The 27,128-nt window shown below is 39.9% G+C and overlaps 1 protein-coding gene across 5 annotated transcripts in view; it reads right to left on the bottom strand.

Moving 5' to 3' along the window:
• Positions 1 to 6,794: 6,794 nt before the first annotated feature.
• The window catches only part of PPP3CA (protein phosphatase 3 catalytic subunit alpha), a 190,983-nt gene continuing 170,649 nt past the window's right edge, over positions 6,795 to 27,128 (bottom strand). For 3 of the 5 annotated variants that reach the window (XM_084286297.1, XM_084286300.1, XM_084286301.1), the window contains exons 11-14: positions 22,384 to 22,410; positions 18,645 to 18,729; positions 14,486 to 14,583; positions 6,795 to 8,581 (exon numbers count right to left, since the gene is read on the bottom strand). In XM_084286297.1, coding sequence (XP_084142423.1) covers positions 8,388 to 8,581; positions 14,486 to 14,583; positions 18,645 to 18,729; positions 22,384 to 22,410 — 404 coding nt within the window. In that variant the 3' untranslated portion in view covers positions 6,795 to 8,387. The remainder of the gene's footprint in view (positions 8,582 to 14,485; positions 14,584 to 18,644; positions 18,730 to 22,383; positions 22,411 to 27,128) is intronic. The other 2 variants (XM_084286298.1, XM_084286299.1) reach the window with 2 other exon arrangements.

Genomic DNA, 27,128 nt, shown 5'->3' with positions numbered 1-27,128 from the left:
TAGCTTAGGCAGATCCAATCTGAAGAGCTGAAAAAAATATATTCGTTCTCTCTAAAACATCAGTGTTTTATGTACATTTGTGTGTGTATATATATATATATCCATCCTTGCAGCTCCTTGTGCTGACGCTAAATTCACACTCCTGCTTAAGCTGCGAGGAGCCTTAGCTGGGAGCGATTCCTACACTGTAGGTACAAAGGTTAAGTCGGGTTAACTGTGTTTTAAAACAACAATAAAATACAAACCATAGGAAAAAAAGGGAAAAAAAAAAAATTCCATGGATAGTTTTGCCCAAATCTTTGCACTCCAGGCCCAGCAGAGGCATGACGATGCCAAAGACCAACCCAGCAAGGAATCCCCAGCGGTGCACAGCACTTGTGTGCTCTGTATCTGTATCATAATGGATATCCGTGCCTTGATGGAATAATGTTGGACCGAGCAGCAGATATTCTCACTCCTCATGGAAGACCAGCGCAGGGGAGCTCTTTCACAAGGACGAACCCCCTCAAGCCTTGGAGGAGCCACCCCTGAGCCAGGAGGGATAAGAGAAAAAGCATCACTGGGCAGCCAGCAGCCCCGCAGGCAGGCAGGGGAGCCGGGAAGCGGCGTGAATCACAGCTGTGATTACACAAATCATTCCCCCTTCGGGAAAGCTCTTGCCCAAAGCTCCTGGCAGGCGTTTTGCAGACCCATGCCCTTGCCCAGGGAAAGGATCCTCATCTCTGAAGCAGAAAAGTCTGCCCTAAGGGCAACTGGGACGTGTTCTCCAGTCTTGGGGGGAGAAAGGGCATATTCAGCACGCAGGATGGCTTCAGACTGTCCTCAGCTCCCGTCCCTCACCGCCCGTCTCCTCCAAAAATTGGTCCCCACAGATGCCAATTTGCTCTGACAGCTCAGCAGTGCTTCAGCTGCCGCCGAGCCCTCCCTGCGGCCGGGCTTTCTGGGGACAGGAATCCCCCTGCCCTCCCCACAGCACCCGTGAGTCACGGAGGAGGTTATTTCTGGATGGAGCTTTCTGGACTTGGGGAATCGCTGCCATGCCAGCGCCCAGCTGCGCTTTCAAGAGCGGCATTGTTTGGCCAGCCTCGCAGAGCTATTTCCATATGAAAGCACCCGCATGAATCACTCCTGGGAAGAAAAAGCTGTGGAAGGGAAATGGGCAAGAAAAAAGGGTTTGCTGGGAGATAAGGAAGGGAAAACTGGCTGTTACTTTTCCTGCAACTCGTCCTCTCCTGCAAATATCAGCGTTTTCCAGCCACCACGTGTTCCGAAGGAGCACGAATTGTTAACAGGAATAACAAACTGGAGCTGATCAGCCACCTGTGTTGCTCCTAATGTTTGGACCAGTCTTTGTGGATTTCACCAAGTTGTTTTTTGTTTGTTTTTTTGTTTTCCTCACCTCTGAGGTCACACGAAGGGCTGCTGCACACTACCATATTGCTACTACGAGGCATCACCGTAACGTCCTTATGACAATCCCCATCATCCCTAACTTACTTCTGATGCCCATATGGCGCCGTAGCAAACAGCCATTTTCGTCATTTTGGTCAGCAGTTCCCCTCAAAGTTTTTTCCTTAAAGTTTTGCATACGATTACACTGAGACCAATGCGCCTGCAGTTGCTCCTTATTTATATATACTTCTCTACTTACGCGCTCTCCAAGTATATTTTCAAAGTACACCACCCACTCAGAGAAGTGTTAAAGAGCACTGCCATTTGACCAGTAAGCATATGTGGTATTTCTGTTGCAGCTTTAGGAGAGAAACTATTGCATTTTCCTGGAAAAAAAGAGCATTAAATGCTGAATTTGCCTGTGCCTCGATTCTGGTAGTTCTTGTTTCCATATCCTAAATCTCATTCTTGGCTCTTCTTCCACGGTCCCTCAGCCAATACATTTACTTTAATTCTTTCCCTTACCCTTATTGCATCATTTCCTTTCTTCTTTATACCTTGCTCTTCCTATTTAAGGGTCTGGAAAAGTTCTGTGCTGCTTTTTGACCACGATCAGCAAAGAATCTTAGCTGGACTCATGCTGATTTTCGCTGTATTCTTAGACTTTTCTGGCAATCCACAGCTTGCTTGGCTGCCAGCTCATTTTCCCAAACACAAAGCAGTGCCACCTCTTACTGATTCTGTGAGTACAGTTTGAAGACTTTTGTCTGCTGTCTAATCTGAGATTAACGGCATCCAAATATTGCCAACCAATGCCTGGCCAGCGGTTCTCCTGCTAGGAATTAGCCTTCCAGAGAGACAGAACTTCTGGTGGTACTTTCTAGCATCGCGGCCGGCGTGATGTGATGGATTTGGGTAGGGTTTTAAAGTTGCCGTTCTTCTGTTTTCTCCCCCAGCTCTGCATCCACATTTCAGCTCAGCTGGAGCGTCAGCCCGATGCTCCCTTCAGACTGCACTTTCTTCTCATTTCAGAAAAATGCGGTCCCAGCGCACAGCTTATTAAATACGCACAGAAAGCAATAAACCACCAACTGGCGGATAAACAAATTACCTTCTCCTCAGGCAACCTCCTCGGAAGGTTACTTCTCCGTCCCCAGGGAGGCACAAGATCTCTCATTTATCTCATATCCTGATAATACTCGCAAATCTGCACTGTAATAATGACTGTATACAAATCACATGCTTCGGGGCTTCGTCCATTTGCCTGCTGAATCCAAGAAGGGACTGTTTGCCTCCGTAAAGCACTGGCCAGACTTCTGCTCCTCCTGAAGCCCTGAGGACCAGCAGTAGGTGGGACACGATGCATGACAGAACTGTACTGAGATGGTGAAGTGGATCCCTTTGGACTGACACCTATCTGGATGATCTGCGATCCAATTTATTGTCAGATTTGTCACTAAATGCTGTTCCTGCTCTTCCACTGTTCTCTCAGGCCAGTGAGGCCTTCATTTTCTCTTACCTTCTTCAATCTGTACCTCAGTACATCCCTGCTCTGCTCCTGCAGCGTACCTCTGCTTCCCCCGTTATCTGATACACGGCTCTCCTCTTTCTGACTTCCACGGCTGGAGATGCCTTCTTCTGTCTTAAATTACTGGCACCAACATACGTTACCAGCATTTAATAGTACACAACGGAAACCAGGCAGGTAATTCAACTTTACCATGAAGGTGATTAAGGGACTGGAGCCTCTGACTTACGAGGAGAGATGGAACTGCTCAGTCTAGAGCAAAGGAGGCTCAGCGTGGGCTCATCCACGTGTGTAAATGCCTGATGCCAGGAGTAAAGAAGGGGGAGGCAGGCTCTGCTCAGTGGGACCCCACGACAGGACAAGAGGGTATTAAATGCAAGAAAAAGCTTCTCGTTGTTTTGTTTCCCTGAGAGGTTGTGGGGTTTCCCGTCTCAGAGATGCCCAGAACCCAGTTAGACACGGCCCTGAGCAGTGTGAGCAGTTGGGTTGGGCTGGACAACCTCATCTCTTCTGACCTAAAATTGTGAAATTATTCCAAGTCACAATGTTCAGCCGCTCACACAAAGCAAAAAGAGACCAGAAAATACCCAAATGATGAGAAAAACAGGTTTGCTTGGTTGCACGACGGATGTCTGCATTGACTGTGTCTGAAATGACCACCTCTCGCTCAAGTTTTTCTGCCCTAAAAACGGCCCAGCTGGGAACACAGACCCCAAACCTCCAAAAACAGGCACACAGGACTCCATCCAAACGGGAGGGCGAGGCCTCAGTGAGCCCCAGCACAGCTAGTGATGGCCTGTGACAAAGGTGTAGACGCTGTCACCTCTGCCACCATGCTTGTAGACTTGTTGCTGGCGGCAAAGCCAGTCCTTCAGCACGTTCTTTGCTGAGTTGTTACCAAAAATCAAGCTTTTGACAAGGATGACAGAGCCGAGCCAGCCCCTCCTCCCTTTGCAGGCTCATGTCAGAGCAGAGTGCTGCCCGGAGCACGCAGTAATCCTTCAGCTTGATAAAACATCATGTCCCGTATAAAACTGAAACTGCCCCCAAGTTATTTAAAAAAAAAAAAAGAAATAAATCAAAGCCTCATAAACCGTATATTTTAAAATGCTTAGCGGGCTTGATACTGCAAAGGCAGCTCAGCAAGACTAATAAAACCCAATCTCTAGCTCCATCAAATCCTCCTCCTTTGTGTCCCCCACGGGGATGAGCACAGCCCTCTGTATTTTCACACACACACATATGAACACATGCAAACTGGCACATTTTTTCTAAACCTTTCAAGTTCTGGGAACTTCATCCTTTTGCACACTGAAAATGGACTTTTTATTTTTTTTTTTTAAGAAGAATTAAACACCCTCCCAAAAGTAACTGAGAAAGTGATCTGCAAACTATTTTCAAAACAGCTGCTTTGGTGCTTTTTTTTATTTTTTTTTATTTTTTTTTAATGTGTTTCTCACATCCCTCTCTTTGTGAACAAGTGGGAAGATTCATGGATCTGACTAATCTGAGCAACAGTACCTTGAAAAAGATGGAAGACAGATTTCTAAGAACTAAAAGTATAAAAAAATATAAAAAAGTATAAAAAAGGAGTAAAAGAAAAGACTGAAAGAGTCTGTGTGTGTGTGTGACAGCTGGCAGTTATGATAGAAGCTTAAGCAGGGTTAACTCTAGCACAATTTGGGGGAAACCCTGGGCAATAATCAAGATTGTCTCCTTCAAAGAACATATACTAAAAGCTTACGCACTTGGTAGCTGTTGAAAAGGAAAATTATCATCATGCAGAAAATATAATACACATATCCAATACACCACATCCCACAGTGGAAATCTACAAGTTAAAAAAAATAATAATCCAGTCAATCCTGATGTAGGCACCGATGATGCAAAGAAACCTGTAAAGGGAGATGTGCTTCAGTGTGTGGCATTTCACTGAGTGAGACCATCCAAAACTCAGCCTTCGGTGGCACCACGTTTTTTCTTCAAATTCATCTATAGCTCTTTCTGTAGCAGGAAAAAGGACAGCTGGAAGAAATGGGATGCCCTGGAAAGAGATGACCTTTGAAAAACGGTTTTATCCTTTGAGAACATGAAATTATAGAGCGGAATACCCCTCAGAGCTCACCCAGAACCTGCCCCACGTTAGGACAGCGGGACCCGGTCCTGCAGAGCTGGGCCATCTTACCTGGACCCATGGGAAGCTGCTATTTCATACACTCAGGACATTTGCTATTCTTCCAAGACAGAAAAAGTTAAATAAATATATATATATCCTGATTGGCCACACATAATTTGTGCATTTCCTGATGGAGCACTCAGCCTGCGCTACCTTGCTTACTCCTAAGCTCCTGAGCAACTGCAGCAGGCACTTGCAAACCCACGGCTGATTTTTAGCTTTGATAGCTTGGGTTAAGCTCACCGATTGAGAGGTCTAAGCAACACCACTGCTGCTGATGGAAAAACTCCTTTCTTCCTGTTAAATTGAGTTAGGCAACTGCCAGGGCCTGAGTTAAACGAATCCAGACAACATTTTGCAGCGACAAACAACTCGGCTCTATGTTGTACAAACTAGCTGCTGAGTGCTAGCTCAGGCATCTCTACAGAAAAATTCACACGAGGTAACCTACAGTTGTTCAGCTAGCACGTCCCTGGGACTGATTTGGCAAATAAAATAATCACTCAGAGTTTTACCATTACTTTTTCCAGAGACCGTTGTCATTCATCAGATGAGCAGCTCCACCGATCAGATGCACAGTTAGACCCTGCACGTCTCCCCTTTGTGTTTCATTTCTACATAAGCCTAAATAAAACTTTAAATCTAAAATTAATCCAACTTTGCAGCCATGGATATTATGAATTCACTGTATTTTTGCCACCATTCCTATCTTGCCAAAAATAACAAGACAGGGCTAAAGTGGGAAGAACACATAAGAAAACAGGCACCAGGCCAACATTTAATAATGCTACCTGAAAGGAAGACTAAAGCAATACCCACGTTGTCACACCGTTTGGCATTTTCCATCACTTCTTCACTGGATGATGGACTGTGGAAGGATGCTGAGCACAGTCAGGGACAAAATGAGAAAAAAAACACAGAGCTTTGACAATTCATCTCTGACTAAAAGACAGCATTTGAAATCTGATACTGAAAAGCATCATTTTTTTTTTTTCCCTTTCCTAAAGGAAGATTGCAAATGATACTAATTCACCTTTTCAAATACAGGAAGAGAGCTGGCTAGGAACATTTGCAAGGTCTGTCCATAACCATTTCCTTGTTTCCACACAGGGCGGGATGCTAGTCACATACCGTAATTACATCTTCATAATTCACAAGTCACAGTGGAAAAAGAGGAACCTGTATTTGAACTGGAATTTTCTCTCTGCCGTGAGAGCCTAAGATGAGTCCTTCTGCTACCAATTCCAAGCTTTCTCTGTAAGTTTAGATTTCCAGGTATGAATCATCTAATATTTGTTTCTAATAACAGTCTGCAACAACACTGGGGGGATAGAAAAGCAAATTACAATCACAGGGCACTGTAGATGAGAGAGCAAACCACACAGAAAGCATACTATTTCTTGTGCACTCTATTAGTGGGATACATTCTACTCATTTCAGAGAAAAAAACCCTTTTTACCTAGAACTTGAGGGAAAAATCAGACATACAGGGAATTTGCAGAAGCAGCGCTCAGTAGCTTAGTGCAGCTAGGTAATAAATGCATTTTTCTTAGTAAAGAACTGACCTTGAACTGTGAAACGTGTCCTTCTTCCTTTACGCAGATGGTCTCCACTTGTTCAAAAAGCAAAAGAGAGCAACAAACGCACGAACGTGTGCGCACACTTCTGTGATTTAGTCAGCAAGAAAGGGAAGAGCACTTACGTTCATGCACATTTTTATTGAGTAGTAATATAAAATGCTTCTTTCATTGTTACAAGTGCATGCTTTTGATTGCCAACATTTCGAAGTCAAATTACAAAGGCAAGGCTGTAGGCTGTAGTGAATTACTTGGGCACTTATACAATTGTTAAAAAATATCAATGGACTGTTTTGTTTTGTTTCTTTTTCTTTTTTTTAGAATGAACCAGTCGAAACCCGTAACTGATATACAAAGGGAAAAAAGTGAAAAAATTACACATTTTGTGGCACATGACAGAACATAACAAAATGACTAAACCATTATGACATTAACAGTTATCATGCATTTAGAATTTCACATGTAACTACAAACTTATTTAAATTTCACAAGGTTTGCTAAACATGCTACCCATCTATATGTGCACTGACAAGCTTATGTTAAAAACTTTAAGAATACTCTCCCCTTAGATTTTTCAAAGCTTTTTTTTTTCGATTACAAAATTTCAAAGGCATTAAGCATTTTTTTTTTTTTAGAGAATATAAAGTACGCCAGTATACATACATTTCCAGTATAAGTCAGACCACTAAGCGCATTACAGTCCCATACAGGCCTATACAGCCATTTTTTTCTTAAAAAACATGCATAGGCAGATTTTTACAGAATATAGATGCTTTTCACTGCACTTAATATGGTGTCTTGTTCACTATACTTAAAAATGCACCACTCATAAATATTTAAATTCAGCAAGCCACAACCAAGACTTGATTTACCAAAAAAAAAAAAAAAAAAGAAAACCCCCCAAACCAAACCCCCCTAAATATAAACAGCAAAAAAAAAAAAAAAGATAAATGTTATCATTATTCCAGTTTTTTTTTTTTTTTAAACAAAGAAAAGGATAATCGCTGCCAAATTAGTAAGATAAGTGTTATATTTAAAGAAGGGCATTGAAGCACACTAAAGAAACCTGAGGTAAGCATAATCTGTACAAAATTAAACTGTCTCTCTCTCACTCTCTCTCTCTCTTTCTCGCTCTCTTTTTTTGGCATTTTAAACAAATTTCCAACATTCTTTTTTTTTTTCTTTTTTTTTTTTTTCTATATTTTTTAAGACTGCCTAATTTATTTCATAGCCATTGTCTGACAAGAGTAGCAAAACATTATCAATAAATAGTCCTTATTTAGTTTGTACATTTTGTTAAAAATGTTTTGATGTTGTCCATGTTTAGTGCTGCAACTGTAAACGTACAATAGTTAGTAAGAAATTAAACAAAGTTTTCATGTCCAGTAACATAACAAAAGGCCTTTCAGTAACATATCTAGAAGTTCCCAATGCAGTAGGAAAACATGTTCATTCCCCTAACTTTGCAATATATACCAGCATTAGCTTTCATTTTTCTACAAGCATTTTAAAGGCATATCCAAAGGAGGTGTCTATCCCCCACCCCCCTCCCACCAAATTAAAGTTTACGATCTCTTCGTAGATGATTTTGTAAACTGAATCCAACACCTGGCCCCCAGAGCAAGTAAGCTATTATCAGAGGCAAGAACATCCAACTGCTGATGTGCAGCAACCCCATCGCGCCCTGCAGCTCAACCCCCCGCCCAGGAAGTGGTCACTGAATATTGCTGCTATTACTGCCGTTGCTGTCAGTGCCATTAGTCTCTGTGGAGATTGCCTTGTTGATGGAGTTAAGGTTGGCATCAGATGGCACATCTCTGCGCGGAGGCATTCGCTCATTAATTCGATCTAAGCCTTTGGCCTCTTCGAAGCTAGTGATCTTATGCTGGGGTGAAAATCCTTTGATAGCTAAATAAAGGATTATTAAAAAGTACAATTAGCAACGTGGAACTCTTGGCAGTTTTTCCCCCAACTTAGCAACGTCCTTCTTTGCGAAGAAGGCAATGAGAAGATCTGACAACATGACGGACTCCTTACCGTATGCAGAAAGAGCTGGGGGCGAGCCGCCACCGTCTCTTGCAACCCAACTACTTTTTTTTACAAACAAAGTCATCTCCCACTACTTTGCTGTCCTCTGGGGCTCAGCTTAAAATACTAAGAGGCTGCTGTGAAGCTATGGTCTGTAAATCGGAACAACGCTCAGGGCAAGCAGTGACCCAGTGAGGTGGCTTTGGTTGTCATGGCCTAGAGCCTATGGCCTACAACGTTAGGCCTCTCCATGACATCCTCACTCAGGGAAAACTCCCCTTTGGTTTTCAGAGCCCACACAAACTCTGGAAGCACTGGCCAGTTACAAGCAGAGATGATGTGACGTGGCCAGTCTTCATGGTAAAGCTATAGGGCATTCGGGCTGACCCTATAACAGCTCGTCCTAGGGTCTTAGTGAGGGCCAGCCGCTTACCGGTCAGTCACTCCCCAACCTCCCTGGACTCTAAAAAGCAGTTTGAGTGGGACAGCAGTAATGCCGTGCAACGCAGATGAGGGCTATCATATCATTATTTTGGCATATTGGTACAACTGAACTTTGAGCATAAATTCACAGAGGACCAAAGTTCCAACTGGATCCGAGGACTTTTGAATGGCCTTTCAGCAGCAGCACCGATGAGGCCGCATTGACCTCAGAAGGCAGCCACAGGCTCAGGAACATACTCACAGAGTGTGATTTATTTATTTTTCTTTGATTGATGAGTTTAAGATATTTAGATTTAAAGCAAAAGAGAAAAAAGCACTGTAGGCAAACAGCAGCTCACAGCTCCATAGCAAATTTGTAATAGCCTTCTGTGTGCTTTTCTCTTATCAATGCCAAATCCGTGTGCTGTACTTCCAGAACGCTGGTTGCACTTTTGTTAAGCCTCTATCTTAACATGCCATATAGCAGAAATGGTGTGTTAGTACCAGGAAACTGCAAACTCCCTGGGTAGAAAAGTGGTAGGGGAGTTTCAAAGATCGAATTCAATATTCTTTATTCAATATTCTTTCCCACCTTTTACCTTCTTCCCTCTTCCCTAAAGTACCCCTCATCTCCTTGCAATATGAAGTCCCAATTCTGTACAAGCTTGTACTTCTGCTAACAAAAAAAAAAAAAAAAAAAAGGCAAACAAAACCAAAACCCCCAGACCTCCAAACATCCCTGGTACCAATCTACCACTCCTTGCATTTTGTGGGGAGTGAGAAAAGCATTCTCATGCTGAGATTTTTGCCAACCATTCCTGTGAAAATGGATAGATCCTGTTTGCCTCAGGATTTAGTTCCGTAACCAGTTTCACAAATGTTATATTGGAACTTTGAAGTGCATGGTTTTAACATGTATCATACTTTAACTTAGAAAAAACAACAACAACATAATGGAGATTAGTCAAGTGAGCAGGGATGGAGCAGTGAAAACAGAACAGGCCCTATGGTAAGTTTTTTCAAGTACTTTTTCTTTATCGTCTACCACAAAAATGAAGATGTCTAACAAGCACCCAGGCCAATCCCTTAAAACAACAGTTTAATGGATGGCCGTGTTGAAGCTGAAACAGTTGCTGTGTTCTGGAGCTTGCAAGTAGCACAGCCCAGTTGGAATTACAGGTATGGAGCACCTGGTGTCATCAGGCCCTGAATCAAAACTGCAGAGGGACAATTAGAAAAGGACGAAACATTTTCTCCATCGTTAGCTTCGTCTGTGTAGAGTAGTCGTTATGACTATGGTTGCGTGCCTAACTAGCGAGGATGGCAAATCAAGAATTAACTTGAAGAGTGCGTATTGCTGGAACAGGATCACGTTCAACCAATTGTATTTCAAGCAGACACATTATCATCTGTAATACTGAAGAAGGTGCTCTGCTGTAGTTGCTGGTCAGACAACGAGTATTAGCAGTTTACATTGAGAGTATACTAAACACAACACATAGTCACAGAAAATCACAGAAAACAGCCAAACTGTCAACGAGAATGCACACTGCAGATTAGAGATTGCCGATAGGAATAGATAATTCCAACATAAATAGCAGCTTACTCACTGCTATTTAGAAAGCAGTTGTATTTTCTCTTACTTATTTGTTCTAGAATCTTATTCACTGCTTTACAAAAATCAAAAACAAATTCAGCTGGCCAAAAGGGCGCATCTCACCAACGGACAGCGATCATCAGATTTTATTTTATTTTTTTTAAATTAACTAAAAAAATACCCGCAGAAAATTTGAGAGGGGCAAGAACAAAATACAACTGAAGAATTTTGTTTTAAAGGGGAATTATGAAAATTCTTCTTCCAAAACTTTATAATGCTGAATGAATATTGTACATCTGTATTGCAATATGTAATTACTTAGGTCTTAGCTGTGTAGTTAAAAATTGCTTAGGGGTTAACTTAGAGGTCTGTCAATAAAGCACCATAGCTTTTGATACTAAACACTCAGAAACCTTCTGAGGCAGCCACTCTCTTTATGTTTGTAGCTAAAATGGTGCTAGTGTTAATGGTTGCTCTAATGTAAATATCCAGTGTGTAAACTGCCACTACCAGAGGAAACAGACGTCTTACAGACAAATGTGTCATGTTGTTTTACTTAAAGAGAAACAAACATGCTGAACTTTAACAAAAGACCAATAAAAATTTTTCACTAGTGACCTAAAAGTAAAAGAAAAAACAAACTGAAAAAAAAGAAAAAAACAACAAAAATATTTAAAAAAAAACAACTGTGTGTTTTCCTTGACCAGAGATTGCTGAGAATGATTAGAGGCAGAGCCAGCCTTTAGCGTACAGCTTTGGAGCTATGTGTCACAGAGTATTTATGAGCTGCTGCCGAGTTATGTCCCTTGAGATCCAAGTCCCCTGACCTCCTACTGTGGCATTACTCAGTGCTTGGTTCAACATAGAGGAAGGATTCCAACATGATTGTAACTTTCAGAAAGAAAAACAGACAACAACAACAACGAAAAAAAATACATTTTCCCCTTTAAAGCAATTACATTTTGGTTAATACCGAGCCACAATTGTTAGCCCAACACCCACACAATCTGTACAAGCTACAGCAAAATGAATACACCCAGCAGAGCCCTTATCTGTTGTAGCACCAACAGAAAGGGGACTGGCCAATTTACCTTCATCAGCCTCAATAGCCTCAACAGTAGCTGAAGAGAAGAAAGGGGTAGCAAAACGAATGAGAAAAATGAGCAGAGGATTTTAACTCTAAGAACAAGTCAGTGAATAGCAAAGGAGCTAACACACTAATGTTACTGTAAGTGCTGGATTTTGGCAAAACAGACACACACAGAGAAATGCTACACAAAAACAATAAATTGCAGATTGAATTAAGCTACAGTTTGTTCTGAAGCAGAAAGATTCACAAAGTTCATAAAGGCATATTTGAATAGCTTTCTTTTGACTCATAAAAAAAAAAAATCTTACAAAATGAAAACGTCTTCCATATCGTATATCTGACCTGCAATGTTTATTGTATAATTCTCTCAGTTTTAAATAAGAGTGGTTTGATTTGCTCTGTCAAAAGAGAACAAAAACTGGCATAAAGCCATCACACAAAATTCATACCACTTACAAAGTCAGCTTGAAAAGTATTCACTGCTGGTACAGGGCAAAAGAACCACATCTGCAACTTCTAAGAAAGTTTTTTCTCTCTGCTGACTAAAAGAAACCTCCCCACAACATGGGAAAGAGTTTGCTCAGAGAGCTTTTTTCTTTGCTTGCAATCTCACTCAGTCTGCTCCATCTGTAAGCATCCTTTATGGCAACCTGATCTTTGAAAACAAAATTCTTTTAATGTTTTCAACTGGTGGACATAGATACCATATTGAAAGCCCTTGGGCCCACAGAATTGCAAAGCCTGGTTGGAAAGAGAAAATTTTGTAATCAGGAGATTGCTGCAGTGTTATGAATACACCGTATGTTACCACTGTTTAGAAAACTTCATTGTTCTTAAAAAACTTGGCCTTCATTTGAATTCTAACCATCAGTTCTGGTTTCAATTTGTTTCTACAGTAGTCAGAGATTTAGATGCTGAAGCAAACCAGCAAATGTGATCTAATACAGCACTGCTATTGTTAAATATTTAAAGAAATTTTGAGTTTCAAGAACTTTGTTGGTGTAGAGAATAGTTTGTTTGTTTTTAATTTATCTTCTTTTATCTTATTTTTCTCCATGGAGAAGCTTTTTTGTCCTCCAATGGATTGAGATCAATATTAAAAAATACATACCGTTATCTTGCTGCATGGGGAAATTAGAGAAGATAATCCACATGCACCAAGGTAATCTTATGCCTCTCAAGCTATAGAGCGAGAGAGATGGCAAAAATCAAGGAACTAAACCAATACAAGCATAAAAGAAAAGGAAACATGACAACTACGATGAGAAATTAAAATGAATAACCAGATCCAAACCAGCACTGACACATTAGGGGAAAAAAAAGAAAAGACAGCTAAGATGTATTACTTCCACAGAACATACTACTCATATTTTCTGTTAAAACACACAACAATGGGTGCTTAACAGAAACTATGTAGATTTCAGATTTAGTGAATGAGGTACTACTACGTGTTAACCAATGCAGGAGCTTGTGTATAGTAATGTTTTACTATGCTACAATACTGCAGTATGAGGAGATTTTACTTTTAGTCAACAAGAAGTGTAGGCAATTTTCTCCAATTCATTTCAGTTCCTAATATTTTGCTAGGGCAACAGTAGCAGTTTTCCTGGACAAAATTTTCTGACAAACATAAAGCAACTATACAGTGAAAAGCCTAGATAGCAAGCGCGACCCTGTGGAATCATATTGCAGCATTTTCAAAGCAGAACGTTACTATGTCTGTAACACACAAGTCGTCAAAAAAGAAAAAAGGGAAGGAAAAAAGGGGAAATGAAAGTTTACCACAGAATACCTGAATCTTCTAGGTAAGAAAAGAGACAGTAAAGGGGAAAAAAATACAGAGGAAGAATGCTCCAGGAAGGAAACAAGAAAATCAGAGGCTGAGACTGTGTTAAGATTATAAAACATTTCTATTTCTAACATCTACTGCCAATAGAACCTCAGTAAGTGAGAGACATTCTTGCGTGCCTGGTATATACTGTACAGAAAAAAAGGAGAGCTTATAGTAGTAAATTAAATACTTTGCAGCTCCTTATCCCACAAGGAATATTTCATCAAAGGCAGACTTAGAGATTTCCTGTAACAAAAAGCGCTTGGTATAAAACTGAACTGACAATCTGTATTGTGTTTGTGTACAAGGCAAACACAGTGTTTGTAAGAGCCTCCCTTCACTTTGGCTTAAATCAGAATGTGAAATTGTTCTCATGCTGTCACCTAGGATTGCTAGAAGATAAAATCTACTTCTAGAACTATTTTCATTGGTGATTCTCTGTGAGGAAGAACAAATCAGATAAAATAAGAGTTTGAGTGTCATTATCTAAGCTGAATCTTCTGTACTCAGTGTATCAAAAGCTGCTATTGAGAAAAATAAAAGACGACTCTATAAACTGTGGGAAGAGTGCACTTCACATGTGATGCTGATCTACCATTCTGAACAGTTGATTCTCAGGGACTTTTTTTCCCTCCTTCTTTGAAAATCAGTGGTACGTAATAAGTCTTGAGAACTGGCCTTACGTGAACTGCTCCAAATGCTCCAGTACAGCAAGCCATCTGTTTTATTCTGCCCTTTATTTATTTATTTCTGAGAAGAGTGTGGTTATTTTCCTTGGGTTCTCCAGTTAAAAATCAATTGTTTCTTTTACACATAATGACACACAGAGGCAAACATGCTTACCGCTTTGCAGTGTTTGTTTTCCTCCAGAGAGCACACCACTGGGCAGCATTCCTGTTGGAGTCAGACCTTTCAGCGTCAGCACACTTTCACTCTCTTCTCTGCAGAAGAAAAAATATAGCAAAATCATTGTTATTTATTTTTTTCCCCCAAAAAATACAGAAAGCATTCTAGCTACACCTTATGCTACACCTGTCCTGCAATAATTTGTTTCTCTCCTATCTCCTTACCAGGAAAGAGAGAATCTGCTGTTGGTGCAGTACCAGCGTTGATGCAGTTTCCCCTCACAACATTTGGGATTTCTCCTTTATATATGTAAGTACTTCACCTTTGCACCACACGATGCACAGACTCCCCCTATAGCATCAGTATAACCTGCATCTATCAAACAGCGTATGCAAATACCCACATTGGAACAGGGTGCTGAAACCACAAACTTGAAAGGAAGGAGACCAAAGGAGCAGTTACTGCCAACAATATATTTAAATCTGTCTCAGTAGTTGATTCTTGGATCACACAATAAGCTGTTGTTTTGTTTTTGTCTACACTAGCACTAAGATGCATTATTTATTATTGATCATCAGCCACTTCAAAAAAAAGGAGCTAGAAACTCATTAAAATTAATGAGCACTTTCAACCTTGCTAGTACTCTTATAGTTTTCTATGCTGAAAATGATACAGGAATTAAGAAAAATATTTTAGGAAATCTAAATATGTTTTCCAGGTCCCCAAATACATAGTTTTCAATATATGCCAGGAGAAATACAACAGCTCTATCCAGAAAAAGTTATGTACAGCCTTCTGCAAGCACTGTAATGCTGATGACATACTTTCTCAGCAGCAAAACTGACCCCAATTCTTTAAGAGAAGAATAAAGTGTTTTACTTTGAAATATATAATGACATTAAACTGGAGGAAGCAAACACAAAGGCAGAATTTAGTTCCACATCCACTCGAGGATAATGTGGTTTTGTCTATCAAAACTGCCTCTCAACAATTCTGGCACATACAATTTTCTTTAGACCTCTACATGGCCTGAATTAATCGTGTATTTTAAGCGACTCTTGTTTATCTATGACATATACTCTTCAAGTTCCATTTTTAGTCTGAAAATGTTTCTTCTTCTACACATACTTTTCCTAGTGTAAAAGTCAAAATTAGACTGTGACTGTTTTCAAGCTGCCTAGGCAATTAAAACTACAGCAATGGCCCAATATTGCCTGAACTAACAGGGTATTGTAATGCCACTACAGAGTATGACACATTAAAAGATTTGCTTGCTCTTGATTATCTGCCTCTACAAGAAAATGTCTATCTGCATTTTCAATTCAGTCAATTTCTTCTGTTTTTTGAACTAAACTGCAGGATCACTTTTAGCTTCACCTTCAAAGAAAATGTTTATCCATTGTAGTTTTCATTATCTTTAAAATACACGTCCCCAACAAATCTCTGATTTGATCTCAACAAACTTTAAAGACTTTTAGCTAACCTTCAGTGTTCTTAATTTTGTATTTCACCTCCTTTATTTAACTTTTTAAAATAAAAATGAACTGATTAAGTATTTTATTTACCTCCCCCCTGTCTATATACATCCAAAGAAAAGCTAAGCTGGAAAATACAAAGTTACAGAGAGGCCATGACAGAGAATCACAAGGTCTTCCACTGAGCTTAAGTCTTACGGCTTTCTTATGGCTTTTCCTTGCAAAGCTCATCTACAGCCTTTTAAACTGAATATAGTGGTTTTTTGATGCCTAGTTTTGAGATGGAAGTGGCTGAAATGATCTCAGATATGAGCTTTACATTCAGGTTACACTTAAAACATATCTCAAGGGAGGTGGCCACTCTGGCTCTGAGAAGAGATCCCTTTGAATCCGGTCAGATCAGGTGAAGATTATTTGGAAAAGCTTTTCAACAATTAGTCAAGCAGGTTTCACAGAACAGCAATGACAAACAGGGACCTCAAAGATTTCTGAAATATGTTGTTTTAAATGACAATGTTACACCTCAGTCTTTGCAGGGTTATACACCGTTATCAAACACTCGTGTGTTAAATGTTGACTGCGCTGGCAAGACTGAAAAAATAATCCAGGCTATTCTGTCAGAATAGTACTTGGAGGATTAACTTCACGTAATCTTATCTGTGTAGAAGTCTAGCATCAATTTGAGGAATCAACCTTTACCAGGCAAGAGAATAGGTACACCCAATGGTGGCTGGGGTGAAATGGCACTCATCTACCTCAGCAAAATTGTCCATTTGATGTACCTGTTTATCTGCCTATTATACACAGTGAGGGCGTGCTATATTTGCTGGTTAAAGTTAAGGGAGAACAAATATACTTTGTCTTCACTCCATCCTGCAAAGTTTTAAGGCCCATCAGTATCAAAAAAAAAAAAAAAAAAAAGTATCCAAGACTCAGCAGCTTCAGTGAGTGAACCACTGGCATCTCTACCAGATACAGTCCATTCTGGCCTCCTGGAGATGCATGCAGTAGTGGTAAGAAGAACAAAAGTCTCATGAAACACTGAGATAAATTCGTCTGATTTTCAGGAAAAGATAAAGCCTGATTCCCATTAGTACCTCAAAACATTACACTGATTTTCATGAAATAATTCAAGAGAGCTCCAAGCTTCAAATAGTGCTAAAACCCTGAGCTATGAGGCTCGTGCATGTCACTTAAAGCAGGGCACAAACAAGAATTACGCTGTATTCCTGCTTCATGCTTGAAATGATTCCTGCCCCATGGTTCCTTCTCAAAGTCTTTGACAGATAGGTGATGAGAATCATTGGCAAATTATCAAAAAAAAAAAAAAAATCAGCTGATCATCAAATTCCAGGCCCTTCTGTGCATATTTAAGCCCAGGTTTCTGTTAAATTCATCCTATATTTCAAAATGCAATCCAGAACAAAATACAGTGGGGATCCAAAAGCTACAGTTCAAGGGCATGGGGAAAGCCAGGTTTCCCAAACTTTGTTTGCTCAACTATCACCAGAGAAAAAGAATCGTGCTGTTTCATGAAGGTGGTGACAATGTCAGCTCCAGGCTCTCTGCCAGATTTAATACAGAGGAACAGGTGGAAACATTTGACTGCTCCCCCATCTTGTTTAGGGAAAAGGCATTATGCCAACTTTTAAAAAAATATTTATTTTTGTTTTTTATGGGTACCACTGAACTGATAGTTCTCATGTAACAGTTTTGGAACCCTAGGTATAAGGTTCTCTCTCCATCTCAGTTTGCAATTTAAAGCCGTGCTGCTGCACTCCGCAATGCACAGGTGAACTGCTGTGTCCATGAGAAGCCCCAGTGAAAACCTGCCCCAGGTGCATGCTGCAGGAGAGTCTCAAAACAAGACAATTTCATCTGAAATCAAGAACGTATTCTTGAAGTAACTATTATTATTCCCTTTTCTTATATCAATCACAACTATCATACCAATATATTAAAAAAAATAACCCCTCCAAAAACCCAAACCTTGATTTTATACCAACTGTAGAAGCCATAAACTGACTCCAGCAGAGCAACATACCATTTCCTGGAAAAATTCCCTCCGCTGAAAGGGAGGAAGAACTGTATTTTCTATATTTAGACCTTAGCACAGTACAGCATGTTTTCTATTCTACTCAGAGACATCAAATGGAAAGTTCTAAACATTGGCTAGCAATTAGTTACTCATGTTCATGTGTTTGGGGGAGTGCAGCTGAAGGTAATGAGTTGCTGTTGTTTGCACTGATTTCCCAGATTTTTAGTTAAATGACCCTAATGCTTTCACATTTAATCATCTTTACTCGTGGCTCTAGCAATAACTGTAGGTGACAGTGGTTCAGTTGGCTTCCTTTTTAATGAGATGTTATGTGGAAAATGCACTTTCCCTTCATTTAACTCTTGCTTCACAGAGGCTAAAAGAGTTAACTTGCACACCTGGACAGAAAAGGACTTTAGAAAAGGGTAACTGCAATTTTCTTTATTGATGAGGAAGATTTTTCAGAGCCATAATAAACAGCAGCACTGTCTAAATAAAACAGTCTTTAGAAGGTTCCAGCAAAGCTCAGTTGGGTGGTAGATTAAAATATTAAGTTTGCTGTTCGATGAATAGTAGAGAGCTCTAAGGAATCATTAAAAGCTGTCCTTTAACAGAAAATAAAACAAACAAAAAATAAACTTACCTTAGCACTGAGAAAACTCTAGCCATTTTTCCTATTGCTCTTATCTTGTTCCTTATAACCTCCTTTCGAGCAGCAGCTGTTGCTCCTATGGAAAATACATTAAAAATAGTTAGAGACTTGTAAATAATACATCACTGCTCTGAACTCTAAGTAAAAGAAACATCATTTTTATATTTCAGTTTGCCAAACTAAGCCATATCTGCTCTCAAAGCCAAAAATATTTTTTTATCACTTACAGCTCAAGACTAATCACTTCTGAACAATCTAGTTATTAGCATCTTTAGAGTTGCGATCCTTTTTCTGCTACATATTAAACCAGCATATTTTTCATCAATATATTCTGATTTTCCATTTAAAAAATATTTTCAGAGATCAAACTCTTTTGAAAACAAGTTACTTTGAAAATTGTCAAAATGTCAAAAGATATTCGACATGAACAGTTTTCAAAACAGAAAGTTAAAAAAAAATGGGATTTTAAAAACTATTTCTTGAACCTGCAATTTTAAGTGAAAAATAATCATGTTTTGTTTAATTTTCTACAAAAGGGATCGGGGTACATTTAAGGCCAAGAGCATCCTAACACGTCTTTCACATCCCTAGCTGAAAAGCTTTTAAAAGGTTATGAAGCCTAAAAGAAAGAGTCCTGAAAACCAGCATGATAACGTAAGGATAGTGTTGGCTGGTAGTAACAGGCAGATTTCTTTAGATAAAACTTTCTTCTCATCATGCTATAGCCTGCTCAAACTTACAATTACTCTCAAATTTATGAACTCACAAAATACATCGCCTTAAAAACATCATACGCTGTAACAGTGACTGTAGTTCAGCTGATTTTGCATGTGTAATTGCTACCAAGAATATTATATACGTATAAAAGAAGAAAACCACCTTAATGGGGAAAACCTATAATTGTAGAAGTTATCAGAACTAGCCATTTCTTTTAACAAGGAAAAGTAAAACACTCCGCAAGAAAATGCCACAGTATACTAAGTAAACAGCTTCACTTAATTATCAAAACCATAAGCACGTACACCCAAAAGTTCTCCCCAAAGCATTCTGAACAAAAGGTGACCTCGGCTCATATGGATGCTGTCTGACAACTCCTGCCTCTGAGGTTCAAGAATGCGACTAGAAAAATACCCCACCAAGATACTGCTTCCTTCTGTGCTGTGCCAGAATTCAAGGGCAAAATGAAAACTCCTATCTTCAGTTCCTAAGCAAGCCCTCCATTTCATTGAGCAGAATCCATTGTAGAAGGAGCCAAAAATCAGGGAGCCAGAGCAGCAGAGATGTGCTGCAGAGCATCAAGGTGCTGCTGAGTGCCACTGATGGACAGAGTAGGTGAAAAGCAGCAGAAAACATGGGGCCTTGCCACGCAGGCCTTCTTTCACTGTATTTAAAACACGAAGTGACCTCAGCCAGAAGGGGTCGGAAGGAAACACTGGCTCCAGCCGTTCGGCAGAGCGCAGGAGAGGTCGGATAGTGCAATGCAGGAGATTTGTTGGGCACTTCTCAGGGCCAACTGCGAGATAATACTCATCGCTGTGGTTTTCTCCGCACGTCTCTGCTGATGGCGGCCCCATGGTTCCACTATCAAGTGCTGTTACCTGCCCTGCTGCAAATCTCTCAATTACAATTACACTCCTAACAGCTTGAGACAACTCCTGGAAACACAAGGATTGCTTACTGCTATTTACCAGCTGACTAGGTGGTCTGGCTGATACTCTGGCATTTTAGAAGAGGTGAAAAGGATGTACCTTTTTTTTTTTTTTTTTTTTTTCCTCCTGTGCTTGGATTTCAAAACAAATAACAATCCTTTGCAAAACTTTCAGAACTGAAAATAACTCAAACTCTAGAGCTGTTCAAAAGCAGGCTAAATAACCTGAAGAACAAATATCACAGGTAACAACACAATATCTCAGGATGAATCACACTACAACTCTTAATATCACGGTGGAGAGCAAGTTCAACCCCTTAGCAGAGCAAGGGATATTTTATAAGATGGGAGCTTGATAGATGCACAGAGAATTGTGCAGAGCTCTTTGTACAGTTGCACATCCCCACCCAGCCTTCATACAAATGGGGACACACGAACTACCTTGCATGCACCCGCAGCTACCACTATCTGCACGCTGAAGTGCAGGTAACTCTAAGCTTACACACTGGTGTATCTTCCTCCACGTGTCAAGGAGCACAAACTAGCTGTCTTATAATCATGCATGCTACTTTTGCCTTGCCATCTCTTGGGGCGGCCATTAAATGTGTTATTTCCAGACATTTCCAACTGTCGTTCTAACCTGCCTGAATTAAGAATCCATTTCTCGAAGTTTAAAATGAAAGAAACTGTGCTTAAAATAATGTCTTTCAAATAGAAGGCTAGTTTGGGGCATAAATGCCTCATTCTAGATGAGGAAGAGTGGGAGAAAGGGCTGTAATTCAGCTGAAACTGAATTATATCTAAATGTATTAGTAAGAGCTTAATGAAAAAATTAATTTAAACAGCAACAGGTTCATCAGGAAATAGAGGGGATACATTCCTACCTCAGTTTCTAGAACCTCACGAGGCCACTGAAACCACAAGGTAGGTACGACAAGGTTTTCATCCTTTTTTTCCCCCCATGAAAGCATTAAAACACAATTTGTACTTTCTTTCGGGTCTCACTACTCCTTTATTACAAGCCCACACTGTTCTAATTAATCCTATAAGTACTTTTGACCTTTTTCCAACCAGTGTTTAATTTCCAGAAGAGTTGAGAACTGGAAACCAGGAATATAATTTATTACTGAAGTAAAATACAATGCTCTACCCACATATGAAAAATAAGAAATAAAACCACCCTCAATCATAAAACAGAACAGGCTCAGAACGACTATTTTTTTTCTCATCAATACATATACTTTACTAAAAGACACACTAAAAATTTCTGTCTCTATTGAATTCCCTAATTTATAACAGATCTGTGAAAATGACTTATTTTTAGTGTTCACTGCTCAATCATTGGTAATGATTTTATTTATCCTTATTTTTTAAAAAAAAACTTTATTTGCTAAGTAATGCACCTACTACTGCCGCATGACATTGCCCTGCTAGTTTTGACTCAATGCTGCTAACCTGGTAATATCTGGATTCCCTAATCATTTATACATAAAACTTAGACTCATGGTTCAAGTGCGTCTACTCTGTTTTCATATTCTGAAATTCACCATTATGGAAAATCTTTATGAATTACCTCAGCTACACTTAAACATATGCTTATATGAAAGTAAATAGGTCATACCTTGAGAACTGACTATGGGTAAAATGGTTAATTTTCATGTCGGCAAACGTTGCCTAATATCCCCATACATACTTTTAAAAAGTGATATGAACACAACCAAGGTTAAAACTGAACAAATATAGGGGGATGTAGAATAAAGGCTTTGAACCTTACTTCAGAAATTTAACAAGTTCTATCGGAGCTCAGATTTGTAGCATCTAAGCAAGTATTTTGCAAGCTGGATATGTAGGACAGGTAAAATTTAACTTAGACCTTCAGATTAAGAAGTAAAACAATGAAAAATGACGGTAAACTCTGAAGATAGTGTGAGAGGTAGGATTGAATGGATAGAAAATACTGATTAAAAAACAACAAAAATAAATCTCTCAATGATATCCTAATATATTATGTATGATCTAATTAAGCATTAGGAAAATGATATGAAAGCAAATTAATTAAACTTAAGCCTTCCAATTTAATACCTTTCTTCTGTGCATAAATGGGATCTTCTTATGAATTCCAAAGGGGGGGGAAAGAAAAAGATCAGTGATGTTTGCAGAATGAAAACAAAAAATAATAAAGAACATTTGACAACATCAATGGAAACGCAATGTTTAAGTAAAGTCTGAAAAACAGAAAAGAAACAAATTAGGCAGGGAACATCCAAAAGGAAAGAAACAGATTGAGAACTATGGGGGAAAGAAAAAAGAAAATAAAAAAAAGAAAAAAACAACTGTTTTCAGGTTAAAGACTTGTTAGTAGATTTGTAGGACACTAACATGCAGGCAGATCAGCAGGTAAGCTTAGCCTTGGTGCTATGATCTCTTGAATTTTCTTCTACATTATTGCAGCTGCTTTGATAAGGCTCAATCACTTCTCAAAAACAGCAGATACTAAAAGATCTCCATCCCTCATCTCACACCCCATTTGGGGGTGTGCCTGCCTGGTACCCATGCATTTGCCAGAATCGTCCAGCAGCTTACAGTTAGCAAATCCAAGCGGCTACAAGGCACTGCATTTTAAAATCAGCTGGTTTTGAGAGCAAGATGAGAGCAACCCTCAGAGCCCGGGCACGATTGCACCATAAGAAGTATTTTGGGGACATGGGTTGTCTAGTGCATGCTACTAGGCTGGTTCAAACGCAGAGCACACCGATGTGCTGTACTGGCTCTTGTGAAAAAGGTTTTGGGTATGGAACAACTAGACCCCGCCAGGAAAAAATAAAAATGCCATTAAAATGCACTTCTGCTATTAATTCACAAAGGGGAGGTATGCATTGCTGCCCAACGTTGCTGCTTTGCAGGAAGAACAAGAGTAAAACTGTAAAAAACAACCTCCCTGTCTTTCCTAGTTAAAAATTAACTTATTCAAAAGCTAAGTCTGTCCTGTCTGCCTAGCTAGCATCACGAACGCTCTGATCAAGGCACTGGTAAGTGACCGTGACCTAAAGACAAAGGCTTGGCTTTGACTTGATCAGTCTCCGTGTCAGCTGCTGCAGAGCTTTCCTGGGTGTAGTGCATTGCACTGAAGACCTGTGGCAAATCCCACGTGCTGCTGCTCACAGCGGAACCAGGCTACGATCAACAGCACGCGTCTGACGTGGTAATTTGGTGTAGTCTCAGACTGCAGCACTTCGCTGCGGGAGCCGTGTTCCAGCCGGGGAATAAACGCTGCACCTAGCGCTATGCCAGCAGCTCTTTCCACAAGAAGGCTGCGAGCTACAATGGTCAAGGCAATACCTAAATTACCTGCGTTAATTTCTAAGTGCCTTTATGCCAAATCATGATAGCGATGCATACAAAGCCAGGAGAGCGTTTGTGTCAAGTTGGCTATTACATTATTGCACACTTTTAATTAGCAGCTTCGTTTTCCAATCAAATGCAGGAGGCCAGAAATGTTACTAATTAAAATAATCCAGGATTCTGACTGCATGCTGGCTGGGTACAAGTATTTGTAGCTCCTGTTGCTAAGCAATACGTTTGATGCACAAACCACTAGCTAACGTTCACCTAGGACATTTTTTACTGGATCCGATTATGTTGCAACCACCATAGTGAACAGGAAAGAAAATGTACAATAAGAGGAAGCTATGAAAGATGAGAAAAATTTAACATAACATAACCTCTCATTTTTAAAGCAAGTGAAACCAAAAGGCCAACACAGGCCACCAGGGAGATACGGTGTAGAGGGCACTGCAATCACTATTTAGGTTCTCTTCTACCAGGCATACACAGAAACCACCTCTAACAAATTGATCATATCCCCAGGATATATCTCCTTCAGCAAAAAGGAAAAAAAAAAGGGGGGGGGAAAAGACAGGAATACATGCTGTTGGGCATCCTGCTCATGGCTAGATGCAACATGCATGACTTGGAACAAAAAGATATATATATTAAAAAAAAAAAAAAAAAAAAAAAAGGCTCACAAACACCATGCAGTGAGGTCAGGCAGTACTGATGGGGCTTTGTTTTGAAAGGGAAAGGGAGTGAGAGGGGAAGACAGAGGGCAAGGAAGTGTAAGAGAAGGTAACAAATGAATGATCAGTGCAAACCATAGCGATGGATCATTCTCACTACATGTGGGAACCCGGGTCAGGGCATGTTCAAACTGCAAGGAGAGAAAGGAAATCAGCAGCAAGCCCTGAAAGCTACAGGTGATGCAAAAATACTCATTGATTTTAAAGAACCATCAAACAAAATGCGTCTGCTGTCGCAGGTATCAGGCATTTCCTTCTCCAGGAAAGACTGCTAAAGAAAACTGCCAGTGGTGAGCAGGACTGTGCTGCTGCAGTCCTCTGAGGAAGCTGGACAGAAATTGTGAAAAAACAGTGGAAACGTTGAACCACTACAAGCCTGTCAACACACCGCCCTCACAGGAACGGTTTTAAACCCATAATCTTTCCAGTTTGCTTCACCAAGAACACAAAGAAAACACCTTGTACTTTCTCCCCCTAAAAGGGGATGCTCTAAGAATAAATAAATAAATAAATAAATAAATAAATAAATAAATAAACAAACAAACAAAAAAATAAAGGAGGAAACAACTACCTCTGAGAGAAAGATCATTTTCCTTTGCTGTACAGAAAATAAATCGGAATGCACCGGGAAGTCATTACAGGTATCAGCCCCTACTTAAATTTAAATCAACTCTCAAATTTCCTTTTATGCCCGAATCCTTCGGTCTCTCCCATGTGTACAGTCCCCACGGGCCCAGTGCTCCCAGTGGGCTGGAGGAACAAGAGTACAGGCTCTGCAAGCTGCAGCACCGCTGCCCAGATTTCCCTTCAGAGCTGTGAGGGGATTATCTGGGGAAACAGACATGAATGGACACCAACTGCAGTTTTAGCTGCACATCCTGAAGAGGAAGACACTGCTAATGTCTTTCTTAAAATGATGTCTTACACAGAGAAAGCATTCATACCAAAAAATCTCGAAGTAGATTTAGACAACGGTATTAGCTTTACAGTACCGGGAAGGGTTTAATTATTCCTCATCTAGAAATTTTAACGCTGCTGGATATAATTATGCAGTACACACACACACGCAAGCCAAGGGGATTTCAGCCTGCGTTCCTGCTTAGGCACCTGTAATGCTGCAAACGCCATGCCTGGAAGTGTGCCATGGCAAAACTCCCTGGGAGACAGCTGCTGCTCGCTCCTCACAGCGAGGAAAATACGCAGGGAACACAGAGCCCTCCTGCAGCTGGGGAGGGCTCCTCTCATCCTCACTGCAGAATTATCCGCCACAAGAGCATCTGTCCTGGAAGACCCCCTACTATGCTTCTTCGTTTGTGGCCATGAGGTTGAAAACCTGCTAGAAACCTAGGCATAGGAACAACGAGGCAGTAACATTTCAGAAAAGGACTGCAGCCACTGGCCTACCTGTGCTCTGTTTAGTGTCAAAGGACGTTTATAGTACAACTTCGAGAGAAAAGATTAGGCCAATGCTGAACTGATTTAAAAATCCTTCCCATAAAACCTTTGCTTTGGCAACGAATTCAGTGAAATTTCAGCCCGTGCTTAAGTGCTTTCTGGAGCCAAGGATTTGAAGCACGTGGTTTGCCTGCTACTGTATTTAATTTGACATAGTTTTTACTCATTGTATGCCTCTGTGCTGTTTCACACACTGCTTTAATTACACAGTAGCTACTTATTTAAATTTCATGAGAAAAAAATTCAGGCACAATATTCAAACAGGTGTTTTCTTCTTTGCACTGATTACTGGTTTCAGTAAATCCAGTCTTTGTCCCAAGTCCTGCAAGATAATTGTTCGCGTCCACACTGTGGCGGCTGCAGAACAGGGGAATCCAATTGGCTTTTCAGAGTAAATGCAAAGTGCTATAATCCATATCCTTCTTTCCCATCATAAAGGAAACATGTCAAAATCCATGATTTAACTTCCTCTTCCAAAGATTAAGAATAAAGGCTCTGAGAGAGAACTTTAATTATTAATTATGGTTTCATTAAATATTTGTCTTACTTGATAGCTCTTCATTCTCCCCATTCTGTCATTCTACCTACAGACATCATGAGGATATTTCTAGTGGTTGCTTGGTAGTCCTACTTTTCCACATGAAAACCTAAATAAATTCCTGTTCTCTAGATTTTTATTTTTGTTTTTTTTTTTTTTTTTAAATATTGAAAGCATCCATAGTAAGAACAGCAGCGATGCATGGGATTTTTTTCAGCTTTGCTCAATTGAAAAGGAATATTCTGGAGAGCTGCAATTTTCTGTTAAGCTGTGCAAGAGTAAGTAATGGCTAATGAAATAAATTCACTTCCAAGAAATTCCAAATTGCAAGATATAAAGTGTCCTTTACCATCAAACCAACAGGAACATGGCAACTTATCATCATATAAATCCCAGCCCAAGTGATAACAGAAGTGAACATTCCTTTCTTCGTAGCAGAAATGTCAGGTCAGAACATTCTCTGCGGCTGTACAGGTTGATTTTTATTGATTAAATTGATTCTTAAAGCCTTTTAAATACACAAGTGCATTAAAAGTTGTGACGAACAACATATTTCAAGTACAATTCTTCCAAAGTTACAGCATCTACATTTTGGAATGAGCTCTGCAAGAAGCTGATTTTATCGTAAAAAGATAATTTCATCGATATGATACTTTCTGTAGGAATTGCTGGTGTATTATGCATAAAATCAACACCGTATCCCCTCATGACATCACAACTGAGATTTCATGGAGGGGAAATTTTTATTTTATTTTTTA

The sequence above is a fragment of the Netta rufina genome (genome assembly GCF_964035555.1).
Source record: "Netta rufina genome assembly, chromosome: 4".
NCBI lineage: Eukaryota > Metazoa > Chordata > Aves > Anseriformes > Anatidae > Netta > Netta rufina.
Note: the sequence above shows the minus strand (reverse complement) of the source record. Positions and strands in the feature narration are given on the sequence as shown.